Here is a 26,946-nt window from a genome sequence, read left to right as displayed (position 1 = left end):
TGCAGCGTCGAGCTAATGAACGTAGAGTATCCTGGCAACCTGTAGGGATTTTCTGACCTCACTGGTGGAAAGAAGAGTGGAGCAGAATATAATGGAGAGGACGGAGTGTGTGTGTCTGTTTGTCTCCGTCAGCCTATAACTTAGTTTTATATATATTTAATTTTGCCACATTCCTTACCTGTGAGCTCTCCGGCGGCATGGGCGAGGGGGATTTGGACTGGAAGGCGTCCTGGGAGATGAAGCCAGAGTCGTGGGAGGAGATGGAGGAGAGGCGAGCCGGCGTCTGCTGGGGGAGCACCGAGGAAGAGGAGGAGGAGGCTCGGTAACGGAAATGGGAGGTGGGGGAGTGGCAGTGTGAGCCGCTGGAGCGAGAGTCGCTGCTGTTCACACTGTTCAGGCTGCTGTAGGACAGAGAGGAGAGGAAAGAAGGGAAGAGAGGAGAGGAAACAAGAGAAGAGAGGAGAGGAAACAAGAGAGGAGAGGAGAGGAAATGAGAAGAGAGGAGAGGAAACAAGAGAAGAGAGGAGAGGAAACAAGAGAGGAGAGGAAACAAGAAAAGAGAGGAGAGGGAACAAGAGAGGAGAGGAGAGGAAACAAGAGAAGAGAGGAGAGGAAATGAGAAGAGAGGAGAGGAAACAAAAAGAGAGGAGAGGAGACAAGAGAAGAGAGGAGAGGAGACAAGAGAAGAGAGGAAAAAAGAAGAGAGGAGAGGAAATGAGAAGAGAGGAGAGGAAAGGAAACAAGAAGAGAGGAGAGGAAACAAGAAGAGAGGAGAGGAATCAAGAAGAGAGGAAATGAGAAGAGAGGAGACAAGAGAAGAGAGGAAATCAGAAGAGAGGAGAGGAAACAAGAAGAGAGGAGAGGAAACAGGAAGAGAGGAGATGAAATGAGAAGAGAGGAGAGGAAAAAAGAGAAGAGAGGAGAGGAGACAAGAGAAGAGAGGAGATGAAATGAGAAGAGAGGAGAGGAAACAAGAAGAGAGGAGAGGAAACAAGAAGAGAGGAGAGGAAATGAGAAGAGAGGAGAGGAAACAAGAGAAGAGAGGAGAGGAAACAAGAAGAGTGGAGAGGAAATGAGAAAAGAAGAGAGGAAACAAGAGAAGAGAGGAGAGGAAACAAGAGAGGAGAAGTCCCTTTATTGGACCATTTCAAAGAAGAAACACAATCACAAAAATGTAAAAGCAAGTTAAGAAAAGAAAATCCTAAATAAAATAAAAAAAAAAAAAAACACAACAAAACCTGTCAAACAAATAAAAATGTACTTTCTTAATTAAAAATGAACCACTAACCCTCCCCCACAGGAGAGGAGGGATCGTAATGTATTAAACCAATCAGAAATGAGGCTGACGTGATCCATTAATGTTCCATTAGAAGCCGCAGTTCCACCTCAGGACCAGAGGGGGGCAGCAGAGTACAGGCAGGGTATACCATTACATGTTTCAGCCTGTTGGGGTGGTTTGTTGAGATAATGGGCTGTTTCTGTGGCCATGGTAACCAACCTGCACATGCTTGATTTCCTGGATACGGTGGTGCTCGGTGACGAGGGCGGAGTTTGGTAGGACCAGGTGCACTCAGAGCCCTTCAGGTCTACGATGACCTACAGAGAGACAGAGAGAGAGAGACAAGGCGTCAGGAAAGCTTTGGGCAGCTGTCTGTAGAGCTGTAACAATTCCACACTGTACAATTAATTGTCTCGGTAATCATTGCAATTAACAATATAATTGTCTCTTTCAGTCAAATTTAAAAAATATTTATTTATTACTTTTTCAAACAAATTAAAGTTTTGAATCAATTCCAGGCTACATCTTTTGGTTATATCACTGTTATGTGACACAGATGATGTAATAACACAGCCTATGAAGTGAACCACGCCTCATTATTATCATAAAACATAATTTTTTTCTTAAATGAACATAAAATTGACAATAGAACAGTAATATACTGAACAGTCCTTTGAAAAAAAAACATGGGGGTTGGTGATGGTGGGCAAAAAAAATGGTTATTCAGTCAGCGAGTTTGTCGGGCAGATTTCGGGCCGGAAACACGAGAATGTTCAATTTCTCTGGCTTGAGTCAGCTACAGACCGGGATGTTTGTTTGGAGTTGCTTTGGCAACAAGTGAAAGCTGCTGTTAGCATAGCAAAGCTCAACGGTCCGACCAATAATCACTTATATAATTACAATTTGGCATATCTAAACAAAATCAACAAGGACCATCAACAGTCATACCCAGTGGTGTAGTCTAATGCATTGCACTGGGTATACTGTACTGTATATGGGCCAGAATGGGACATTTGGGGGGGGGTTATATATCATATTGGGGGGTCTGGGTGCCCTCCACCAGGGAAATTTGGAGCATCAAAGACTTAATTTCCTGCATTCTGATACACCTTTATGAACCAATTTACTGTGGAAATACCTTTATTTAGCCTATGCAAAGATAAAAAAACACAGATGACATTTCAAAATATATCATAAATATAATGGAAAGTATGTCGTTGCATGTCATTGAGCATTTTAAGTGGGTATATGGAAATCCAGGAGCTTTCTTAGTGGGTATACTGCGTATACCTGCGTATCACGTAGACTACACCACTGGACCTTAGCTAATGTTAGCAATTAATTGTGGTTAAACAAAGAAACGGTGATTACGTAAAAAAAAAAAAATATGCGATTAGACAATTATGTAATAATTGATTAATGTATGATACAGGCCTAGCTGTCTGTATCCTGGATCAGCAGACAGACGGGTACAGGTCAGGAGATCTGTTGGGTTCAGACAGCTGTACCTGCTCGCTGGAGGCCGGCAGCTTGTGTGGATCCATTGTCAGAGTCTTTAAGTCGTCTGTCAGAGTCTGGAGGTGAGTGATCTCTCCCAGCATGGACATCTCTTCCTCCTGACACACACAAACAACGACATGCACACAAGTCTACAACAAAACTACTTTGCTACAGTGCTACAGTAGCTCCAGTGCATGATGAGTTACAGCTATAGACTGTAAAAATAATGGACAAAGCTTCCGGGTCTGTAAAGTGAAGCCAATGTGGAAGTGTCTTAAAGCTGCAGTCTATCTAATTTCCAGCAGTGGGTGACTCCACTGGCTCCAAAAAGAACTCTATAGAAGTCTATGAGAAAATGAACATACTTCTCACTTGATTTATTACCTCAATAAACATTTTCATAATGAGTTTATGGTCTCAATCGCTAGTTTCAAGTCGTCTTCAACACGGCATGATGTTCATTTTGTAAATTATGGTCCCATGCTTTAAGGCGTGGTCTATAAATCAGAACAGAGGCTTAGCAATGCTAACCATGACACTGTGGACATTAAAATAGACCTTATTTTTGGGTGTTGTCCGTGTTTTTATCTTAAACTTTGACCCTCTCACTGTGTGTTTTCACTTCATCAAAGTTAATTGGTACATTTGGTCACCTAAAAGTGTCCTGTTCAGCATTTTGCCAACCAAGCTAGCTAGCTACCTACTGCTAGCGCTATCTACCTACTGCTAGCGCTATCTACCTACTGCTAGCGCTAGCTGGTAACTTAAGGAAAAGTTTGCTGATTTTCTGTTCTGCCGTACATGCAGATGAATGGCGGCAGTAACTCACTGCTGGATGACTCGCTTCAGAAAGGTTGAAAATTGGCAACTTTCCCTCTTTAGCATTTAGCTTAGCGCAGCGCTATTACAACCATAACAACAACACTGGCTTGGCCGCATCATCCTCCACAGCTCCATCTCCTAATAAAAATCATCACAGTCGGCTTCAAAAAACCAAGATGGCGAGGGCCACAGTGCCAAACTCAAGACTTCAAAATGGTAGTCCACAAACTAATGGGGATGACATATCAGATGCTACGTCCATTATGTTTACAGTTCATGGTTACAGCACAGAAGTTAAAGTTTGAAGTTGTGTATTCAGTGTTCAAAGAGTTTCGACCTGACAGCTGTTTATTTTTATTAATACTCTGCAGGCTGCAGAGTCGAGGGGTCGAAAAATAAAAATTGTTGTCGGAGCGTTAAGCTGGATTTATGCTTCTGCGGAGGCTCCACGCAGAGCTTTCGCCGTAGCCTACGTACTGTAAGTGGCCTGAAGTTTATACTTGTGCGTTGGTGTGTGCGCTGATCTCTTTAAGAGAATAACAGGGCCGGCATGTGTGTGTGCGTGGGGAGTGTGTGGTTGAGCGAGTGAGAGAGTGCCGGCAATTGTCTTCGGAGCGAGTAGCGACTCTAGAGTCATAGTGAGAAAAACAAAGTGTCTCCTCTGTGCTTTCTGACCACGGTGGGAAATCTGTAGCAGGAAAAGTTAACCCTCTCCTTGATTTCATGTTGTTCATGGAGAAGGAGAACCAGGAAATGAGAAGAGGGGAAATTCAGCTACCAAGCCACGGCCTAGCGACGTGCATTGCGCAACGAGTAGTTACATTTTTCGAGAGGTGCACGTCAGGCTACGCTCGATGGTGTTTTAAGCCCCCAACGTCGACTTCAAGGCAGCGCTGCGACCGTCGACTTCAAGGCATCTAACCCTAACCCTAACCATTGCCTAATCCTATTGCCTTCCAGGCAGCGCTGCCTGGAAGACGACATTGGGGGCTTAAAACACCAAACACCTCAGGCTACAGCGTAGGGTCTTTAGCTGCATCTCATGTCACTTATTTGATATCTTCTCGACTTCTCGGTCCTCAGCTGAACTGGAAGTTGTTCTGTCCCTCCTCGGTGAAGGCCGTCTCAAAGCTCTTATTTTTGCCCCGAGGCGCGAGCATCGAGCTGCTATAGCCGAGGATACACGAGAGCAGCCTTCCCGGAAGCCGTGCAGCTGAAGGAGTTGCTAACTCCGCCCAAACAGCTGACGTATTCATGTGAACGCTTCAGAGGAAAGGACGTCTCATCTCTCTAAAACACATTTGCTTGTTTCCTCTCTCCTTCGATGACTTCCTCACGTCTCTCCCGTGGAGGGAGGCAAGTGGAGGAGTCAAGGAGGCAATTTAAGCGACATGAGAAGCACCTCTCGCCTCCACGCACCTACGTACGTAGCCACGGCGTAGATTTAACGCAGAAGGATGAATCACGCTTTACTCTTAACAGTCAGTCCATTTCACACAGCTGCTGTTTTATTTTTTTTAATTTTTTAGTAACCAGTGTGGTCTGGATGTGTGGATGTGTGACTGACCACGACAGGCTTCAGCATGGAGACAAAGCAGCAGAAGCGACTCCTCTCCTCCACCAGCGCCTTCCGCACCGCCTGCTTCTCCGTCTCCTCCAGCAGCAGGTATTTATCACTGACGTCCTGCATGGCGCTGTCCAGCTGAGGCTGGAGGTCCCCGCGGCCTACACACACACACACACACACACACACACACACACACACACACAACACACACAACACACACAACACACACAATAATTTCATACAATCTAAGTAATCATACTGGATAAACGGAAAGCTGTCACAAACAGATGAAAGTTTCACATAAAAGTGAAAGAAGCGCTCAGACGTTGCTGCAGCTAACACTTATTTTCATCATCCATTTACTTACAAGATTATGTTCTCAAATAACTGAGAAAATTCTAAGTTAAAAATGTTATTCACAATTTCCCAGAGCCGAAGGCAAAATCAAATTCCTTGTTTTGTCCGACCAAATCCCAAAGATATTCAGTTCACTGAGATGTATGACAACAACAAAAAGAAGGAAATCCTCACATTCGAAAAAGCTAAAACCAGAGAATATTTGGCCATTTTAGCTTGGAAAATGAGAATTATTCAATTATAAAACACATTTATGGTGCTAATTAATTCACTGTCAGTCAGAGAACCACAGAGAAAAAGGAAGCATAAAAAGAGAACAAAACGGTCGAGTTGCATAAAAGAGGACTATAAAAAGTGCTAAGACACAAAAAGAATTGGAAAATAATACAAAAAGAAGCAAAAAAAGTTCTCAAAAGCAAGTGAAAGCACAAAGTGCTCATTTAAAATACTGAAATTGCCACTAATAGATTAAATGTCAGTTATTTCATATCTTCTTCATTGACAAAGACTTGACCGTAAGGTGAGCAAACAGACTTTATGTGTGATATTAAAGAAATGTAATAATGCAATGCAGCACACCATCGTCCAGGTATTAAAAGTCCAGACACAAATGGCGTTTTTCCATTACATGGTACCTGCTCGACTCGCCTCGACTCTACTCGCCTTTTGTGGTTTTCCATTACGAAAAAAAGTCCCTGGTACCTGCTAACAGGTACTTTTTTTTAGTATCACCTCCGTCGAGGTTCCAAGCGAGCTGAGGCGATACCAAAAAGGTGACGTGAAAACCTGCAGACTACTGATTGGTCGGAGAGAATCGTCACTAATCACTGCGTCATCATCGCTAGCGACAGACGGGGGTGTCCTGAACAAACCCGCCATTTTTAAATAGTTTAGCCAGCGGCGGGTTTTTTGGGTTTTTTTTTGTTGCCTCCAGCTTCTTTCGAAACTAAATTTGTCTTCTGGCTGTGGCAACAGCTGCATGCTGAGAGTCAATAACAACACACCTTCGACGTTCTGTGTGTGTCACGTTAGGTCACGGCAGTTTCCTGCGGCGTCGCTATGACGACCAGCCACGCTCGCCTCACGCATGAGGCGGTACTCAATCTGCAATGGAACAAGGAGGACAGGGCGCCAAGTCGAGTCGAGCTGAGCAGAGCTGATACTAGCAGTGGGTATGCGCCAAAAGAGAAGTAAAGAGCTTCAGGCTTCAGACTATTAGCTGTGAAATCGTATATTCACTTCAGTTCCAGAGGGAACAGCCTGTTCTGAGACTGACTGCTTCAAAACAATAGTTAGAGCCTCCCAAAAACCTTCAACCTACGTTAAAGAATAAAAAGTTTTCTCTCCAACACCAGCAATCCGTCAAGCTGTCCCGCCTGGAAACAAACAACCGCTGGCATCCAGCTAACACACACCACACATTATTAGTCGGGTCATTAACTATCTGATTACAAAATACTCAGTTTAAGTTGGAGAGATGGTTAGTAAGAGGATTCTGTTGTGTTTTTAACCCTGATCTAATGTTTTAACTAATCCTTTCTCCACTGGACCTCAATGGACTCAGAAGTGGGGAAGAAAAGTCGGTTTCTGTCTATATTTTTGTACAAATTGTCAAGAAATACCACAAAAAGTGGGTCTTTTTTGTTGTCCTTAACAGAGTTCTGGGGAAGTCTTTTTCCTCTTCAAGACGATCCTTTTGGTAATCCCATCGTCTGTTCTTCGGAACCGACATAAACATGTAATTAAAGTTCTTCATTCCTCCAGTGAGATCCGAGGCCGGGCTCTGTGGTCGGCCTGATAGATGGGAGAGAGCTGAACTTTTCCAGGCAGACGCTTCAGGGACACAGAGAGGAGAGAGACGGCTGAGAGATTCTTTGACGGACAGGGAATGTAATTTCTAGGTTCCCACAGAATTTCAAGCAACACGATCCAGAGACAAGATCCGTCTCACATTCTGTTTGGGTGTCTCTCTTTTCCTCTATCTCTCCATCTCCCTCTTCTTGTCAGTGTCCAACTCTAAATCTCGTTCATTTGGCTTCTTCTTCCTCCTCTTTCTGTCCGCTACAAAATTATACTTTGAGAAGCTTCACTTTTCCATCTTAAGTCTTTGTCGTGCAGGTGTGTACGTGTAAAAAAAGCTGATTACAAACCCAGTTACATGTACCCAGTTACAGCACAAGGCCAAAAGACATCGACGTTCACTGGGAGATGTTTAGCTCGGGACATCAGATTTCTCTAATCCATGACTACAATTACAGACAAAGTTTCTTGTTTACATTATTTTTTAAGAAATCACTTCAGAAAGCCATCACATTGAGAGTGATGCAAAGGGAACTCTTTCCCATTGCATTCGTTTCCCTTAATTTTTCCTTCTTTTGAACTCCCTCCCTCTCTCATTACATTCATTTCATTCCAGCACAAGTTCTTCCTCCCGTTTTCCCTCTTTGAATCTCTTCTTCCCCCATAACATTAATTCCACTGCAGAGGCAGTTCCTCTCGTGCAGTAATAAAAACAGGCTGGAAACGCCCGACGACGGCCGAAGCAGCTCAACCACATCTGAGGTTCCTCTGGGGTCAATCCCGGGTCCTGTTTATTTTGTCTTAAAGGCTTGATTCATTCCTTTGTCGGCAGGAACAACAAGCTCTTGTTTCCACTCATAATAAGGCTCGTTTTAGCTCGATGAATCAGACTGGAACTATTTGTTCTAAAATCAGAGGACATGTTTTGGTTTTTACTTGTGGTTCACTTCTAGAGACAATATATCATGAGATATTTATAAAAACTAATTGTTTTTAAACAATATGCACATCCAACCCGGTCTCACGCCAGTTCGTAAATAGTCACGTTATTTTGATTTATTAGTTTGTGTACAGGTCACGATTTTCTCATTTATTTCGTGTACAGGTCACAATTTTCGAACGTTACCATTTCACGAACTGCCATGACACTGGGCTGCTGTGGGGGACACAACAACGAGGAAATTAAATGCCACAACGGGGAAATTCAACGAAAACATGCCGGCGACAACAACAGGACAGACCGTCACACGTGGTCACAATGGGGAAATTAAACGGCACACGCCGGCGACAACAAGGACGGACTACCACATGGGTACGCGATCCCAGGGCGCAGGGACACGATCCATGGTCTCTGGCACGCAAAAACGGGGACATGAAACCCCACAACGGGACGGTTGTGGTTAGGAAAAGAAGAACTGGGAAAGGTACCGTCACACGCAGGACACACAGACAACAACGGGACGGTTGTGGTTAGGAAGAGAATAACGCTGAAAGGAACTGCAACACGCCGGACGCGATCCCCGGTCTCCTGGGTTAAAGTCCTGTATTGTTTGACCCATCCACCACCCCGACCGGCCTCCCTACGCGGATTTTCTGCTTTTCATACTACTCCCTACCGTTGTCGTGCTGTGATTACGAAACATGCTTCCCATTTAAATACATAAAATTAAAATTCGTAATCACCACACGAAAAAAACGACATAATCGTGTCCTGTTCACGAATCAATAGATTAAATTACATAACAATTTCACAAACTGCCATGAGACTGGGCTGGCACATCACATGTCTGACATTTATTTCATTTGTAAATAAGTAGACGATGTCTTTTCTGCATTTTCTGCTTTTGGTCAGAAAACGGATATGATGTCAGCGGTACCGTATAAGCAGAAAATATTTATGTGAATCATTGGTAAGAAAAATAAATAAATAAAAAATATTGGTTCTAGGGAAAAGAATCGTCGCAAACCCCCCCCCCCCGATACATTCGATAATCGTTTTTTTCCCCCATCCCTACTGTCCTACTGTATGTTATGCTATGCTTTCCTACCAACATAACTGTAGACAGCATGGTAGGCTAAGGTACCCCTTAGCTGAACGAGACGCAGAGCAGGGACCCCCCCACCGCATATATTTTATACAAATGTAGTTCCATATTAACATGAGCCAAATGGATGGAGGAAGTTTATTATCTAGACCAGGGGTGGCCAACCAGTTAGGTATAAAGAGCCACAAAAAAAAACGCACCATAGCAAAAAGCCACACAACACATGCACGTCCACACTACAACAGCAACAGTGTCTTCCAGATCTAATGACAGTCATAATACATAGCAGTTTTCATATTTTTTTTTTCTCACTTAGATTGACTCAGTGGGAAACCTGACAGTCTTTGTTATCCACAGTCCTTTTCAGGTCTTGCTTGAACTCGGTTGTGGCCACTCGAAGCAACTCTCTCACTCATCTGTCACTAAAGGGGCTTTCAAACAGTCGGATTCAGCAGTGAAAGGGTTAACGAGGAAGGTGATCTGTGGCCGCTGTTTTTCCTCAGGTTGCAGAATCTGTCCTCAAAACTCTGCTGCATTATTTTCCATTTTAAAATAATTGGCAAATGTATTGGCAGATGCATTCAAATGTGTCTTTTTTTTTTACTTATCTGAAATACTGTATGTTTCAGAAAAGTTAAAAACAACAATCAACCAATGACACAGCCCCCAGCCACACAGTAAGAGCCTCACAGGAGCAGGCAAAGAGCCGCATACGGCTCAAGAGCCACAGGTTCGCCACCCCTGATCTAGACGTGTTTTAATGTCAAACATACATGTGGAAGGCACATTAAATCCTTAAACTTACTTGTATGTGTGGCTGGCTACCATAATGGCATACCTTACTTAGTAAGAGTATCATCAATGTTGTGTAAATGTTTTTTTTTGTACTAATAGACCGATTCATCTTTGCTAATAATATGTTGGATTCATGTTAATATATATTTTCAGACATATTAAAATTTTTGAAAAAATAAATATCAAACCATAATTTGGCGGCCCCCCCCTGCAGTAACTCTGAGGACACCCTAGGGGTCACGCACCCACTGCTGAAGATCTCTGGGCTAAGCTATTCTACAACATATTTCTTGACCCATGAGATGTTATGCTGTTATTCTAAAGCTTAAATGATTGGCTAATTAATCGATTAGTCAGTTACTGGATCAACAGAAAATGTTATCATTTTTATTTGAGCAACAAGGCTAATGGTACGCATCCACAGTGGCGTTGTTTGACGGCAGGGATCGCCCCCCTTCCCAGCATTGGACGCTTGGTGGGCTTGCCACTAGCAGTTATCAGTTTCTCTTCACTGACCAATGAAAAGCAAAGAAAACAGGCTACACCCTTGTACAACCGCGATGGCTGCAACTGATTGGACGAACGCTTCACGTGGGGCTGTCCGCACCCGGATTTCAAAACAGACCAACATGTCGGCTCGTTTGAAAACTTTCTCTTATTTTTCAAAAATGGTTCACCGAGACTTCCTTCTTTCCTTTGACACACTGAGCTGCCCTCTCCTCTCTCTTTCCATTTGTTTCCATTTGTGTGCATCCTTGTCCCAGAAATGCTTGTTACTAACCTAGCTCTGGGGAGTTTACTCCCCGGAGTCCGAGGTTTCTCCCTAAAAGGGAGTTTTTCCCCACCACTGTCCCACTAAATGCTTGCTCTTGGGGGAATTACTAGAATTGTTGGGGCTTTGTAAACTATAGAGTGTGGTCTAGACCTACTCTATCTGTAAAGTGTCTCGACATAACTCTTGTTATGATTTGATACTATAAATAAAATTGAATTGAATTGAAATGTGTTTCTGAAAACATTTCATGCGAGAAATAAGCTATGCAGTTGCTGAATCGGTCTTCATTTTAGATCGACAATGGTCAGTTGAAAAGATTTTCGGTAGTTCGAGAGGCAGCGAGTAGAGCTGGAACAGTAAAACAATACTGATGTATCTGTGATGAAGATAATATTATTAGTCATTCATAATGTTATTCCAGATAGTTGTGTAGTGTGTCAGTGACCCCGCTGTGTTTTATTGTGGTCACATCACATGACAAATCGTTTTCTTTGAAATCGTCTTCTTTCTTGTTTAGCCTGACTCTGCTCTCTGCTGTGTTCAGGCTCTGGTTATGTGAGTCACACACACATATCTAAACAACGCGGGGACATTTTCCAGCAGACCAAAGTGGGATGGATATGATTTTTGAAAAAAAGCAAGAAAGATGTGACAGCAGATCGTGCACAAATTAAGAAAGCGACTTACCAAAAACATCAGCTGGACAGAGCAGAGCATGATGGGACACGGGAAGGGAAGTAGGCAGATTTGAACAGTTGGAAAAGGAAAATAAAACATAAACATATTAACTTTTAAATCTCTTTCTCTGGAAAAAAAATTTCAGATGTTTTAGGTAAAAGTAGTAATACCACCAAAAAGTTAAACGCCTGCATTCAAAACCATATTTAAGTAAAAGTACAAATGAATCAGCATAAAAAAATAGTACTCATTATGCAGAATAATATATATATATACACTACCGGTCAAAAGTTTGGGTCACTTATTAATTTCCATTCCACTACATTATAGACAGAATACCAGCTGATATCATTTGCATTGTTTCTTTAATCAGGGCGGCAGTTTTCAGATTCCATTATGTGTTTACATAATTGCAAAAGGCTTAGTGATTCTAAAAAGTTCTAAAGTCTAAAAAAGGTAGGTCTTATCTGATCAAATCTGATGATATTAGTCGATTTACAGATTGTCTTAATATTCTGAATCTGAAATATAGATAATTGTAGTGAAGTGGAAGTATAAAGTAGCTGGAAATGGAAATACCTAAGTCAATTAAAGGTAAAAAGTAAATTAAGCTTTCCAACTCGTTATTACAAATGTCAGCGTGATGTTTAGGCATCTCATAAGCAGGGCTATGCAGAATCTGCTGAAGCAGAATTTCCCACCGATTTTCCACAAATAAAAGAAATCCCCAAAACATCCCCAAAGCAGAAAAACAGTCGTCCAAATTACACAGCTTTTCATCCTGGATCAACGCTAAAAGAGAAAATAAACTGGAGATTTCGTTTGGGTCTGCTCACAAGTGACCAAACTGGGAAGAGAGTTGCAAACCTTTCTTTGCTTTCTTCTGCAGCTTCAAAGTGTCTGAGGATCTCTTCTTGATCTCCTGACGGGCCTTCTTGTACTCTGCAGAGACACACACACACACACACACACACACACACACACACACAAACAGACAAACAGACAAACAAACAGATAGATGAACACGCAGTGTGAAACTGTATGGACATATTTTAGGTTAGAAATGTGAGATATGCACACATACATATGAAAACAGAGAGGTCCATGAACACCACACAGACATACATTATGACAGACATTAACTGCATGCCGATGGCGTCTCTCTTTACTCGTGTGTGTTTCTGCGTTTGTGTACCTTTGGCGTGGTCTTTGTCCAGAGTGTTGGCTACTCTCTTCCACTCCTCCATCTGCTCCTGTAGAGGGTTGATCAGACAGTCCAGAAACACCCTGCCAACACACACACACACACACACACACACACACACACACACACACACATACACCGTCAGAGCAAAAACAAAGTCCCCACAACATAAATGTTCGGGTTAACACTTGGTTTAGGATGAGAGTAAGGGTTGGGGTCCGAGTGACAGAGTGACGGTGATTAGCTTCGGAGCGAGTGACTGTTCATTCTGAGCACGGTGGGAAATCTGTAGCAGGAGAAGTTAACCCTCTCCTTGATTTCATGTTGTTTGTTGAGAAGGAGAACCGGGAAATGAGAAGAGGGGAAATGCAACGCTACAGAGCTACGGCCGACGTGTGTCGCCGCGACGTGTGTCCTGCGTAGGGTCTGTGTCTCCGCGTACCTACGTACGTGCGTTGCCCCTTGGGGATTCATAAAGTTTTAGCGAATCTGAATCTAATAATGTGGTTAAATGGAATCAAAGACTGAACAAGGCGAGAGTGGGATGGTGGATGGGAAGCTGAAGCAGGAGGAAGAGGAGCAGCAGGTTGCCATGGAGAGCTGGGAGGAGATGCTACACCTGTTCAACACGCACACGCGCACGCGCACGCGCACGCACGCATGCACGCACGCACACACACACACACACACACACACACACACAGATCTACACACGCAGATCTACACACACACACACAAACACAGATCTACACACGCAGATCTACAAGCACACACACATACACACACACGCACGCACGCACACACGCAGAACTACACATGCAGATCTACACACACACACACCACACACACACACACACGCAGATCTACACACGCAGATCTACACACACACACACACACACAGACAGATTTACTCACATGGAGAACTGGCGGAGTTTGGCCTCGATGCTGCGGTGCCTCATGCACATCCTGGTGAGGGCTGAACCGATGTCCCTGGTCCCTCCTGAAAACAGGAGAGAGACAATCTGTCAGTCCCATTTGTCAAAATGTGGCTGCAGATTACTGGAAGCTCTTTGAAGAGTCAGATTAAAACACATTTTAAACTGAAGTGGAGACAAATTCCACGACTAAAAATACGTTTTAGTTTGCATTCTTCCCTCTGAAATCCATAAAGCAAACTCACTCACTGGGCTGAAAAACTAATGAACAAACAGTAAACACTACAGATGAAGCCTAGACCTAACTAGAACGTCTTTTCCTAGTTTTAAAGGCTGCATTACAGTAAAGCGTTCTAATTTCCTGAATTTAACATACTTACTAGCTGTTTTATTGTTTGGCTTTACCCACTTAGTCATTGTATCCATATTATTGGTGATTATTTATCAAAACTCTCATTGTGTTAATATTTTGTGAAAGCACCAATAGTCAACCCTGCAATATCACAATATCAACATCGATGTATTTGGTCAAAAATATAGTGATATTTGATATTCTCCATATCGCCCAGCTTTAATGGGTAGACGCGCCTAGAGATGCATTTCATTACGTGACTGCACTGCCATTTATACACCTATTTATGAATAAGCCCCTGGGTCAACTCGATCTGAAGATTAAGATTCATTCATTCACTTCCACCAGAATCACATTAATGTCAAGGCTGCAGCAGCAAAAGGGTTCAATGTGTCTCTTACTCTCTGTCAGCTACTTGTCAGTTTAAATGATCCGTAAATCAGCTGGATTAAACACAAAATACACTCAATGGATTGCATTTATATAGCGCTTTTCAGCGACTACTGAAACCACTTCACACACTACAGGCACTATTCACCGCGTTCACACACACACACATTCATACACTGAGGCCGAGGAAGCCATACAAGGTGCCAGCTGCTCATCAGATAAACATTCACGCACACCGATGGTGCAGCATCGGGAGCAATTTGGGGCTTAAAGACACTTCGACATTACGTTACATTTAGCCGGCGCTTTTATCCAAAGCGACTTCCAATGAGTGCGTTCAACCGTTAAGGTACCAACTCAGAACAGCAAGAATCAGGTACGATAGGATACAACTTTATTGTCAGTTCACATCGAAATTAGTTTTGCGTTCCCGAGCAGCACCGCTCAAAAGAGGAAATAAGAAGAAAAATACACCCAGAGCTAGACAACAATTACACATACTGTATAGTACAAAGATGAAGACGTATCAACAGCCATGACAAAGAAACATGTTTCATGACATCCTCGGATCCAGATCTTAATTGGCAGCGCAGTGATTTTGGTTTAGCAACAGGATAGACTGATGTACAGTATAAAAGAGTTCTTGAGCCTGTTGTATCTAAAGGAAGGGACTCTAAATCGCCTGTTAGAAGGCAGAAGTTGGTATTCATAATTTAAAAACATGCATGGAGTCAGAAGAGATGCTGTTGGGGAGACACATGTAGAGTGCAGGGGCCAGGGATCAAACCGACGACTTTCCATTTATAGGTTGACAACTAATTGATTCATTTTTGCTCTATCTCTGTCAGTACGTCTTATTCGATCAAAATATTATATTTATACATATTATATATACTCAGCCACTCTTTTTTACTTTGTGGGTGAGGGAGTGTACTACGTCAATGAAGGGTCCTTACATAGATCTAAAACATGGGTCCTTATAAGTATAGTATACAAGTGAGTGTGTGTGTGTCTAGGGTGGGGTAGTGAGCACTGCATTGCACCACTGACACCTCTTTCTCTCTTTTTCTCCTCTCTTCCCTCTCTCCACGTCCTCTTCTTCCTCTCTCTCTCTCTCTCTCTCTCTCTCTCTCTCTCTCTCTCTTACACATCTTCCTCTCACCCAATCTCTCCCTGAAGCCTTAAAAAGGGTGCAGAAACTAACAGCAACCCTTCCTCACAGCAAGAAAAGACCGATGGCAAGTCAAACGTTACGTACGGAAAGTAAAATATATCATATAATATATCATATTATAAATGACATTATCGTTCTCATGCCCCCGTCGGTGAACAAATTAATTAATTTTAATGTGTAGTTGGCCAATCAAGAATGAAGTCGGTGCTTAGTGCTTTTGACGGGTTTTAAAAAAAATAAAAAATTACGCATTTGGCGGTTTTAACATTTTTGACATTTTTTTTGACATTTATTTGACATTTTTTTGACATTTTTTACGCTTTTTGACAGTTTTACTTAATTTTTTTGACTTTTTTGACGGTGAAAAAATACGCATTTGGTGGTTTTAACGTTTTTTGACTTTTTTTTGACATTTTAACTTTATTTTTTTTATGTTTTGGACAGTGAAATCTTTTTTTTTAAGTTATTGTTGCTTCTTTCTGAGTTTTTTTCGTCTTTTTCGGGGAGGTTGACACATTTTTTTGTCTGCTTTTTTGAGTCGTTTTTTTCCCAAGTTTTTGTCACTTTTTCCGAAATTCTTCATCTTTTGACATTGTTGTCGTTTTTTTCCCACGCTTTTACGCCCTCATATGGAGGCTTTTTCGATTGTAGAATCCACAAGAAATGTTTATGGATTCCTTCAGGTTTCTTAGAAGGACATTTTGGGCCTTCAACCTGTTTTCCAGTTGAACATCTGAGCGTAATCTCTTCTCACTCCAAACAACTCCTCCTCCCCCATTTTCCTCTACTCCTCCTTCACACCATCTCTCTCTATCATCCCTCTCTGTCTTCACATCATCCTCTCCTCCTCCCCACCATTTCTGTCGACCCTCTTTATCCTTTTCCTCCTCTCTTCCACTTCTCTTCTCACCTTCAGACGAGGTGTTGTATCCTCTCTTCTCACCTCGTCTGCTCCTCTCCGCTGCGCTCCTTTGAGAACACAAGGTGTCATATCTCTGTATCGTTCCAGGCTAAATTCCCATCAGCCAGCAGTGCAACGTGAAATACACTGCAGACCAAAACGACCATCTCGCCTACGCACCGCAGAGCTCCAGTGTGCTCTTCAAAGGCTGATATTATTCAGAATGGTTGTGTTTCAAGATTCAAGATGCAATATTTTTTATTTGCCATTTGTGCAAACACCAAACAGTCCAGGCACATAGGAACTCTTGGGCAGGCTCTTTGAGTCAACAGCAAAGAAAACCACACTGCCTAAAATAGAAAAGGATTATACAAGGTAAATAAAATGAGACAAAAAAAGCTGATACCATACAAAAAATATAATAAATTATGAAAACTGTAACTTGAGTATGAGTACTACTGTAAACCAGGAGCTTGTAAACACAGAGTAGAAGTTATATATATATATATATATATATATATATATATATATATATATATATATATATATATATACATAAACGACATCACGTTTATGTCGCTAATGGTGAGAAGCTTTTCTCATTGAACGCATTCTCATGAACGGGTCCATATGATATCGTACGGAAATGTATGCACATCAAAACGTATGATATCCTTCGAAATTAGGAGACCTCCGGCTGGTCACGTGACACCGGCTGGCTACGAGCTCCATGACGCCGAGCGGCAGTTGCTAGTTGTTTAAGCCGCTACAGAGCTCCGTGACGCCGGCTACAGACCTCCGTTGTATCAGCGGTAGTTGGTGGTTCAGTTACCTTAAAATAGGTGACTTTGAGCCGGGTACAGAGCACCGCGACCCGCCGGTCGTTTTGACGGACATTACGGTTAAAATTTAGTCCACAAAATATGAACCTTTTGCCGCAATGAAAGTTAAGATTAGGAAAAAGATCGTGGTTTGGATTAAAACAGGAACACGCATTTAGTTTTAGCCTGGCTCTGCCCTCCTACGTACTTCCGCTCAATTTTCATTTTCCTTCAGTACTCCGTCTGGGTTTGCGGTATATTCTTGGGTTTTCTCCGGCCAAATATTTGGTGGTCCAATCAGCGAACAGAGGGAGTGGCTGAGAACGATGACGTTGAGGTTGTGACGTGCGCTAGTTTGAGTTATGCGTAATGCGTGATGCGGTCTGTTGTGGCAACGCTGCCGAATATCCAGTTAGTCCGTTAGTGGTGAATGAGTTGGCTAAGGCGAACGCTAGCGATGCTAAGCCGATAGTTGTTGTTGTCTCCCCTCTTATTAGCCTGGTCCTACCAGACAGTACGTAGGAGAGCGGTGCAAGGCTACCAGAGTGGCTCTGGGCAGATCCAATAGTTTTAAACTTCAACAGAGTACCCGCCTTCAAGGAAGGTAACACTTGTCAATGGAGAGTGGCCACACTCTCTGTACAAATGAAATGTACCAGAGTCTGGTAGGACCAGGCTACTTTAGTAGCGAACTCCGCTTTCCAGGTTGAAAGTCCTGCATGTTAACGCGGTCCGCGTTCTTTTACAGTGGCCGTCAATGTATTGGATACAGCCAAACTGAACAAATGGTTCATGAGAAACTGCTCTCTGAAGAAGATTTCTCTATAGAAATATGGTAAAGTTGAAAAACAGACACCCAAACGGAGTCAAAACATGCTCTGAAGCTGCACCTTGGCATGGTTTCTGCAACAATTTAAAAAAAATTATTAAAATATGCAAGACTGTACAGCTGCAGCCTAGAGCCAAACCGTCTGGTGATGTCTGGCTTCTACTTTTTAAAATAAAAGCTTGTGTCTGGTCTGTTATGTCTTCATACTCCGGTGTTTTTGTTGTTTAAGTATGTACTAATATGTTTTAAATATGCAAGCATTTCCATTATATTCTAAGATGGTGCCATGATAGTTTATTTGAAGGTTTTATGAATTGCTCCAGTGTGAGTATTATTTAATTATGAAAGCCTGTAAGCGCGCCTCATGCTGCTGGGGCCATAGTCTCACGTGAGCCTGGTTTTTGCAATTGCAAAGCAAATGATGTCACCTTCCTGAAATTTGGCCGTTAAGGGACAGAATTGCCAGGGCCTAATTTTTGTCCCAGTCCGCCCCTGGGCCTAACAGAAAATGTTCTGTATTTTAACTGTAGCTACACAAAATTTCCGTTTTTTAATTAAGGGGGAAAAGTACGGGTAGTACTGCCAGAACAGTTTCTGTTTTTTTACAGATTTATTTTGTTAGAGTGTATCTTATCTTCAGTTGCAAGACATCATCAAAAGACCCAAGGCGGACACAGTGCAGGGAAAATCTGCACTTTCATCCATAGGCACGGCTCGGAAAATACCCAGCACCCAGTGCCAGACTGCCAGTAGGCTACATTCACTTAAAATTAAACATTGCAGTTGGTGCTAAGTGGAGCGTCTGTCATAGTGTGCCTAGGCTACTAGACAGGTGGCATTGATTCTTAATTTCCCACGAAGCTGATCGCCGTTATGTGTCCGTTAAACTTCTCATCTCCAATCCTATCTGTATTTGTGAGAAGTGGCATTGTCCTGAGTTGAAAGACTACTGTACGTCTACATCATTGAGTCAATAGGCGTGTGTGTTCGTGTCGGCCGCTGTCCATTTCCTAAGGTTCTGAAATGCAAACTTTTTTTGACTACTTTTTTTTTTTAAAGGGCGTGCGCCCGTGAGCACCCACGGAGGAAAACATTAATTGGTGTCTATGCTTTCATCGCGTTACTGCTGCTCTCAAAAGGAAAATGAGCTTCCCAGACCTGCATGATTCAAACAGTTTGGCGCGGGTGTTGCCCAGGCAGGTCTCCACAGAAGCTGGAAGCCCAGTTTTCTCCACCTTTCACAACCCTGTTTTACTGTTAGAAAGAGTGTGAACCGTTCTGCAGTGCCAATAATACCGAGTGTTAGAATTCATAATTAGTAATAAAGAAAAGTAACGCACACTAAGGGCTGTTGTGAGTTGCTGACCACTGGAAGTCGACTTGTTTGTTGATTTGGAGAAGGCCTGAGGGGCGGAAAGCTCATTGGAACAAAGAGAAATGCATATGAAGCCAGAGTGTGGAACACTTTTTTTTTCTTACTTTCAAGAATTCATAATTAGGAGTTGCCGTTAAAAAAAATCTAAGGCTTTTAGTATTTTCCCCCAGAAAAGTTGTTTAGCCCGGTGGAAAGTGTTTTTCTTTTTTCCGACGAGGGCCCGGCTGGGGCCAGTCACAGACGGTAGCGTTAACGCAAAGCCCAATAGACTCTGTGATACAACACAGATTACATAGGGCCCTACAATTTTTATCTATTTTATCTATTTATTGAGAATGTGTTATCTTTATTTTTTTACTCTATGCTGCTATTTGGAGAGGATTGCTCCAACAGAATTTCGTTGTATCGCATACAATGACAATAAAGATCTATCTATCTATTTACAATAAGTCAGTCCTAAAAGCTAACTGGAGATTTGAAAATTATATATCTACCTTACAACCAAGCCATCCCACTGTAACTGTAGTTTCAAACGTCTTAAAAATACATTTAAAAACATTTCACAGAGACTTAACAGAGACCACCAGGCTTGCAATACACTGGGGGCAAACCCTGGCTTTTTAAGAACACGTCCAGCTACTTTCACTTCATGAAATCAAATCATGTTTAAAGACTATAACACGCTACCAGTGTTAGGACTGCTTCTGTGTTCGTGCTGACTCCACGTCGGGTCCCAGCCCTGATACTTGAGCTTTAAACTGAGCTGAGAACAAAGGGAAGATGATCATTTTAACAAAATCTGCTGAGTGAAGTGTAAAGGTAATGTGATTCACCATGATGGGATTCCTCCCTCAGCCAAGAAGCTGCCTGGACAAGTCTTTCACTAACACGAACTGTGCTTTGAGCCTCATGAAAAAAGCACATCAGTATGCACTATTATCTAAAGCGACGCAGTTTTAATGTCGACACCACTTTTATGAAAACGTTTGATTACACTTTACTTGAAGGTATCTACATAAGAGTGATATGACACTGTGTCATGTCACTCTTATGTAGATACCTTCAAGTAAAATGTTACCACGTGTTTTATACCTGTTTTATCAAATCTGTTCTTACCTTCTCTTTTATCTGCTGCCATGGGTCACTTTCTGACAAACAGAAAAACCGCCTGCAGGGCATTGTCAAGGTGTGCAGCAAAATCGCTGGAACCCTAAAGAAAGCCGAGAACCATCTTGGCCGATCCGAGCCGTCCCCTGGAGTGCGAATATATGTTGCTACCATCAGGGCGCAGATACATTCTTTCGCGATGCAGAACGAATAGATTCAAATAATCATTTATTCCTGCTGCCATTAGCATTGTGAATGACTTTCTTAAAACGTAGCTCTAGTAAAATGGTGTATTTTTTAGTGTGCTTGCTGTCTATATAGCCTACTGCTGGCTGTACAACAAATTGCCCTTCTGGGATAATAAAGATACCTTGAACTTAAACACATGAAGCCGCAGTTTTCTGTCTAAATCGCTAAAGCTGCTTACACACCAACCAGACGGCCGACCGTCGGCAGAAAAGGCAGTTGGACTGATCAGTCTCCCCGAGTTGGTCAAAAACATGCCTCAGAACACACCGAAGAGACGAGACGTAATACATCTCCATAACAGCAGGCGGCGCTAATCTGTATCGTCGCCCAAAAATGAAAACCGGCAGCTGATTGGACGAACCCGTCACGTGGGTCTGGTTTCTCCGGAAATTCAAAGACAGACTGTCATGGCGGCTTGGTTCAGAATACGATCTCATATTGTACTAAAATCGTTCACCGAAACGTGTTTCTGAAAACATTTTAAGCGAGAAATAGGCCGTGCAGTTGCTGAATCTGTCTTCATTTCAGATCGACAAAGGTCAGTTTAAAAGATTTTCGTCAGATTTTGAGAGACTCTAGTCACGCTCATCCCGCTCCCCGTTTCCGGGTTGGCACTCTACCAATCAGATGGGTCATTTGAGTCCTCCTGCCGGTAGTGCCCGCCCCGCCGATTATACATGTCAAATTGGCCAAAATGGAGGCCGACGGCCCCTCGGACGGACGACGGCACGGAACACACCGAACAGACTCGAGTCACCGACCTCGCCAGGCTGTCCGACGGCCGATTATCGGCTGTGTGTGTCCGGGCCTTAAAAGTGGCTCGAGGAGAAGAGAGAAGCGTCTCAAACGGCAAACGACCATTTGTCGTGATTGGTTTGAATCACAATTGGTTTTATTTGGTGTCAGTATGGTCGCTGACAAAACAAAAAACAAGAGCCAAAAAAAAACCAACCTAAAGAGCCAAATGCCTGTGTATTAGACAGTGCTAGAAGCTAGAAGACATAGTGACTACTCGCTGGGCTCGTTGTCAGACTACTGTAGCTCTGAACCCATAATCCTAGGGTAATGAGCCTACTTGAGTAAAACTTTATCAATAACCTTGTGTATCACTTTTTAATAAAGCAGCTACAATGTGTTTCACAGTTAAATGAACACAACAACCAAACAATCAAAACATAAAGCGCAGCACTAGAAAAGTTTATACACGTTTGTTCAACTTCAAGGTTCCGTAGGTAGGATTGTGAAGATCCAGGACTTAGCCAAAAAATTTGAACATCAACAACTTCTCAGTCCCTCCCCCCTTTCTGCTAAAGCCCAAAACGGTCTCCTAAGCCCCTCCCCCCACAAGGGAGAATGAATGCGTGTGCATGAGCAGTGATTGACACGCAGTTAGACACCCCCCCCCCCTTTTTTTTTTTTTTGCTTCATGTAGTTCTACTGGAACATAGGGTCAGTTTCAGCAAATATGACAGAAAGTTAGTTTTATAAGTATTACCTACTGCACCTTTAATAAATCAGTTCAGTCAGTTTAAAAAGAAGTTTTGCAAGGTTTGGTTTTCATTCCAATTAAAAACATATTTGTAAAAAAAAATACAAATGCATTTACTTAGGAATCTGGACACGCTAATAAACTCTTGAAATATTTTGCATGTAAAAATAGAAAAGGGACATTACAAGGTTGTTGTTTCTTTAGTTCCCATCCTGGTGTTGTCAGACTTTCTTTTCCTGTTGGCTCAGTCAGTCGATTAGTTCCTGGTCAATTCAGTTGATTGACCCGACTGTGGACTCACGCTGAGCCTGTGTGTGTGTGTGTGTGTGTGTGTGTGTGTGTGTGTGTGTGTGTGTGTGTGTATGTGTGTGTGTGTGTGTGTGTGTGTGTGTGATGACTGGCACTGAGACCCAATTGACCCAATTGAGTGGGACAGAGCAGTGCCTCTGTCTCAGCTGCAGCTGCAGACTCGACGGCCTCGAGGCTCCACAGCCGCTCATCTGCACGGGAGACCAAAACTCAACCCGTTCAAACGCTCAGAGGAAGTCCTGAAGTCCTGACTGTGATCTACCAACACAGTCTCACTCCCTACTCGTCAAATGTCTGACCCATGGTCAAGAGCCCCTGGCGTTAAGTTCCAACGAAAGAAGTGTACCTTTTGCGTTGTTTTTCGACGTGGGGGTCCGTCAGATAGACATTCACGTTAATCCCTCACCGTCGGATGTAGACGAAAGAAAAAACACGGCCCCTTAACTCGAAATTTGTTATCAGTTTTATTATTGGTATTTTTAGCCCAATAACCGCTGTTTTAATCAACATTATTCACGAGATCTTATCATGGTTTATATGTATTTCTTTTAATGTTATTATTTTCGGTCTATTTCGGCCAGGGAAGCTGGATTGCTTTGATGTTTATTGATATTTGTAAAACTATAACGCTACATCTATCAACATTTATTTAGATATTATCGTAGTATGCATTTCTTTATTTTAATAATATTATTTCGGTCTTATTACCGGTGAAATATTACAGTATGCTGTAAGACAGAACATTACGATATGATCCGGAGGGGGCGCATTCGAAGCCCATATCTCACAACGCAATGCGGGCATTCATATCAGAGAATCGGACAGCGATCAGCGGGTCTTTAACGACAGTAGCGCTTCGATGTACATATATTTAATCAGTGGTTTTGTCACCAGCAACAACACGTTGCTCAGCTTTGTTCCAGTGAGTTATGCACCGTAATAACGTTTAAAGCGTTTCACCAAGGAAATGTGTGTCCCTTGGGAGTGTTTTAATCCAAACCACAATCTTCTTCCTAAACTTAACTAGTCGTTTTGGTGCCTAATCTTTACTTCCGTCACGGCAAAATGCTCATATTTTGTGATATACATTTAACCGTAATCTCCGGCGAGAGAGCGTCAGCTCGCGGTGCTCTGTACCCGGCTCAAAGTCACCTATTTCGGATAAACACATCTACTAACTGCCGCTGATACGACCGAGCTGTAAAGAAGGTCTGTAGCCTGCGTCGCGAAGCTGTGTAACGGCATAAAAAACTAGCAACTGCCGCTTGGCGTCACTTCACCACCTGGCGGTCTCCTAATTTCACAGGATATCATACATTTTGCCATGCATACATTTTTGAAAGATAAACGGACCCGTTTATGACCCGTTACCTAATTGCGGTGCCTTTGTGATCCACTCGGAGCTCAGTCTGAACACTCTCTGAAAGAGTAGGCTACTCCATCAATTTAACAGTGTACTACGTAGCATTACTACGTAGCATTAGCACTGCACTCTTATAACTTTGTCAGACTCAAGATGGTTTTAAGAAGCTGTTAAAAACTCAAGTAACACTTTACTTGAAGGTATCGACATAATCGTGACATGACACTGTCATAACTATGACATGACTGTCATGAACGTGTCATAAACGTTATAAACAAGTCATAAACGTTTATGACTTCTGTCATTAAGCGTCATTCGGTTTTTGTCATGACAAGTTGACATTTTTTGGGTTGTCTTGATTATGACAACTTGATATTAATCAAAGTGACATTACCAGAAGTTGTCTTGGTCATGACAAGTTGACGTTGAATTTGTTTGGGATGTCGTTGTAATGACAACTTGACATTAACCAGGATGACATTACCAGAGGATGTATTTGTCATGACAACTTGACATAATGTCATCCTGTTTAATGTCAAGTTGTCATGACAAATACATCTTCTGGTAATGTCATCCTGGTTAATGTCAAGTTGTCTTTACAAAGACATCCCAAACAAATTCAATGTCAACTTAGAAATGTAATGTCAAGTTGTCATGACCGAGACAACTTCTGGTAATGTCACTTTGATTCATGTCAAGTTGTCATAATCAAGACGACCCAAACAATGTCAATTTGTCATGAACAAAAAACGAATGACACTTCATGACAGAAGTCATAAACGTTTATGACTTGTTTATAACGTTTGTGACACGTTCATGACAGTGTCATGTCACAGTTATGACAGTGTCATGTCACGATTATGTCGATACCTTCAAGTAAAGTGTTACCAAAACTCGTCTGTTTCGTAAGCACTTTGTCCTGTAATGTGTGCTGTGCATCCTGTGTGGTTTCTATTGTTTGAGTGTTCAACTTCTGGGTTTGCCTTTTATTTTGTAGTTTTTATCATCATCGTTACTATGCTTACGTTTGTTTTATATGTATATTATCTCCTGTTTTTAACTTTCTATTTTTAGTCAATGTTGCACTGTACAGCAGCTTGAAACCCTGGTTTTAAAAGGCACTTTATGAATAAAACTTAATTACTTACTTACTTACTTAAATTCTCAGCATGAAATTATTAAAAGTGCATCAATAGGTTAAAGGTTAAGCTACAGATTACATTACAGGTCACACTACTAAAGAAACATGAGTAACAAGCTTCCAGCAGGGCAGCAGATAAAATCCAGCAGATACAGCCGGAATGTAACCTTAATTTAAAAGCCGCACCGAGTATTCTGACCGATTTTTCCGAGACGACAGCATCACTGCGGAGCTCTTGACGCTTTACGGTGAAACAGTCGTGACCTGGAATCTTAAAGGCAGGAATTCAAACCCTGTCTCCCTCCATCAGGCCCAGTGGGATGTGAACTCAGCCGTCACATCTCCACGGGAGCCGCTCGACACAAAACACTGGTGGAACTGGGCTAAAGAATGGGAGCAGCTGAAGACACACACACACACACACACACACCAACACACAGACACATGCACGCACACACATTAGCTCTCACACACACACATACACACACACAGACAGACAAACACACACCAACATACAGACACACGCATGCATGCACGCACACACATTCACTCTCACACACACACACACACACACACACACACACACACACACACACACACACACACACACACACAAACAGTAAATCACTGTCCCGTTCCTGTAGAGATGATATTTCTTGCCTTGTTGCTACAGGGGGGTTACGACTGGAGAGCTATTTTTGAGAACTGGAGCATGAGGGAAGAGGAGAGTCGAGGAATAAGATGAAGGAGACATAGAGGACAGAGGAAGGGATTTAAGTCAAGAAAAAGTTAAAAAAAAAAAAAAGTCTCCGATTCCAGCTTCTTAAATGTGAATATTTACTAGTTCCCTCTCTCCTCTGTGACAGTAAACTGAATATCTTTGAGTTGTGGACAAAAAAAGACATTTGAGGAAGTCACCTCACACAACCACACTTCTAAACATCTGAACTATCCCTTTAATGTTCTGTTATCTGATCACATGAACATCAGATAACAGATAAGTTACACGTGTGTGTGTCTCACTGTTAAAAGTATGTCCAAATGTCATCTAACTTTAAAACAAATACAACAAAGTTTTTGCCGCTTTTTGGCTTTGAGAGCAGAGTGCAGAGAGCAATCAGTGATGGTGGGGAAAAAATGTATTTCTGTTTTAAAAGTTCACTTTTTTCAAGCTTTAAATTTGACAGCACAATGCATTCTTATTGTCAGGTTGACACTGTGCCATCTCCCGGTGACACCACCATCACTGTGACCCAATCGCAAAGCGGCACAAACAGTCAAAGTTCCACAAAAACTCTCAGTTTTGATGTCACAGTTTGCTGAATTGCTGATTGGCTGATCTGCAGGCAAACGTAACCAATCAGGTAATGGTCAAACAACTGCATAGGGTTGCCCGGTGGTTGCATCAGTCACAGCATCCCTCTCTCTCTTTCTCCCTTTCCTTCTCTCTCTCTCTCTCTCACAAGGTCACTATACCACTTCAGCGCGTCTCTCATGTCAACAAGCAGCAGAAGTGTCGCCGTGTCTCTTTAATGCCGAGGCACCAAATACCGAGTTACAGCTGATTAGCGACACGTCGGGAAAGGTCACAGTGAGCTCAGCTGGAGAGACGAAGCCGCACCCCAACTTGTATTTCACATGAAATACTTTGGACAGAAATAGTTTCCTTAGGCATCTTTACAACCTTTA

The 26,946-nt window shown here is 42.5% G+C and overlaps 1 protein-coding gene across 6 annotated transcripts in view; it reads right to left on the bottom strand.

The window, feature by feature from the left end:
- The window catches only part of LOC116055698 (protein MTSS 1), an 88,287-nt gene that overhangs the window by 18,840 nt on the left and 42,501 nt on the right, over positions 1-26,946 (bottom strand). For 4 of the 6 annotated variants that reach the window (XM_031307685.2, XM_031307689.2, XM_031307688.2 and 1 more), the window contains exons 4-11: positions 13,738-13,822; positions 12,814-12,905; positions 12,486-12,560; positions 11,628-11,639; positions 5,169-5,326; positions 2,788-2,895; positions 1,499-1,596; positions 179-401 (exon numbers count right to left, since the gene is read on the bottom strand). In XM_031307685.2, the coding sequence (XP_031163545.2) occupies positions 179-401; positions 1,499-1,596; positions 2,788-2,895; positions 5,169-5,326; positions 11,628-11,639; positions 12,486-12,560; positions 12,814-12,905; positions 13,738-13,822 (851 nt within the window). The remainder of the gene's footprint in view (positions 1-178; positions 402-1,498; positions 1,597-2,787; positions 2,896-5,168; positions 5,327-11,627; positions 11,640-12,485; positions 12,561-12,813; positions 12,906-13,737; positions 13,823-26,946) is intronic. The other 2 variants (XM_031307686.2, XM_031307691.2) reach the window with 1 other exon arrangement.

The sequence above is a fragment of the Sander lucioperca genome, chromosome 16 (assembly GCF_008315115.2).
Source record: "Sander lucioperca isolate FBNREF2018 chromosome 16, SLUC_FBN_1.2, whole genome shotgun sequence".
NCBI classification, from domain to species: domain Eukaryota; kingdom Metazoa; phylum Chordata; class Actinopteri; order Perciformes; family Percidae; genus Sander; species Sander lucioperca.
The sequence above is the reverse complement of the archived record's forward strand: the minus strand, read 5'-3'. Positions and strand labels throughout refer to the sequence as shown.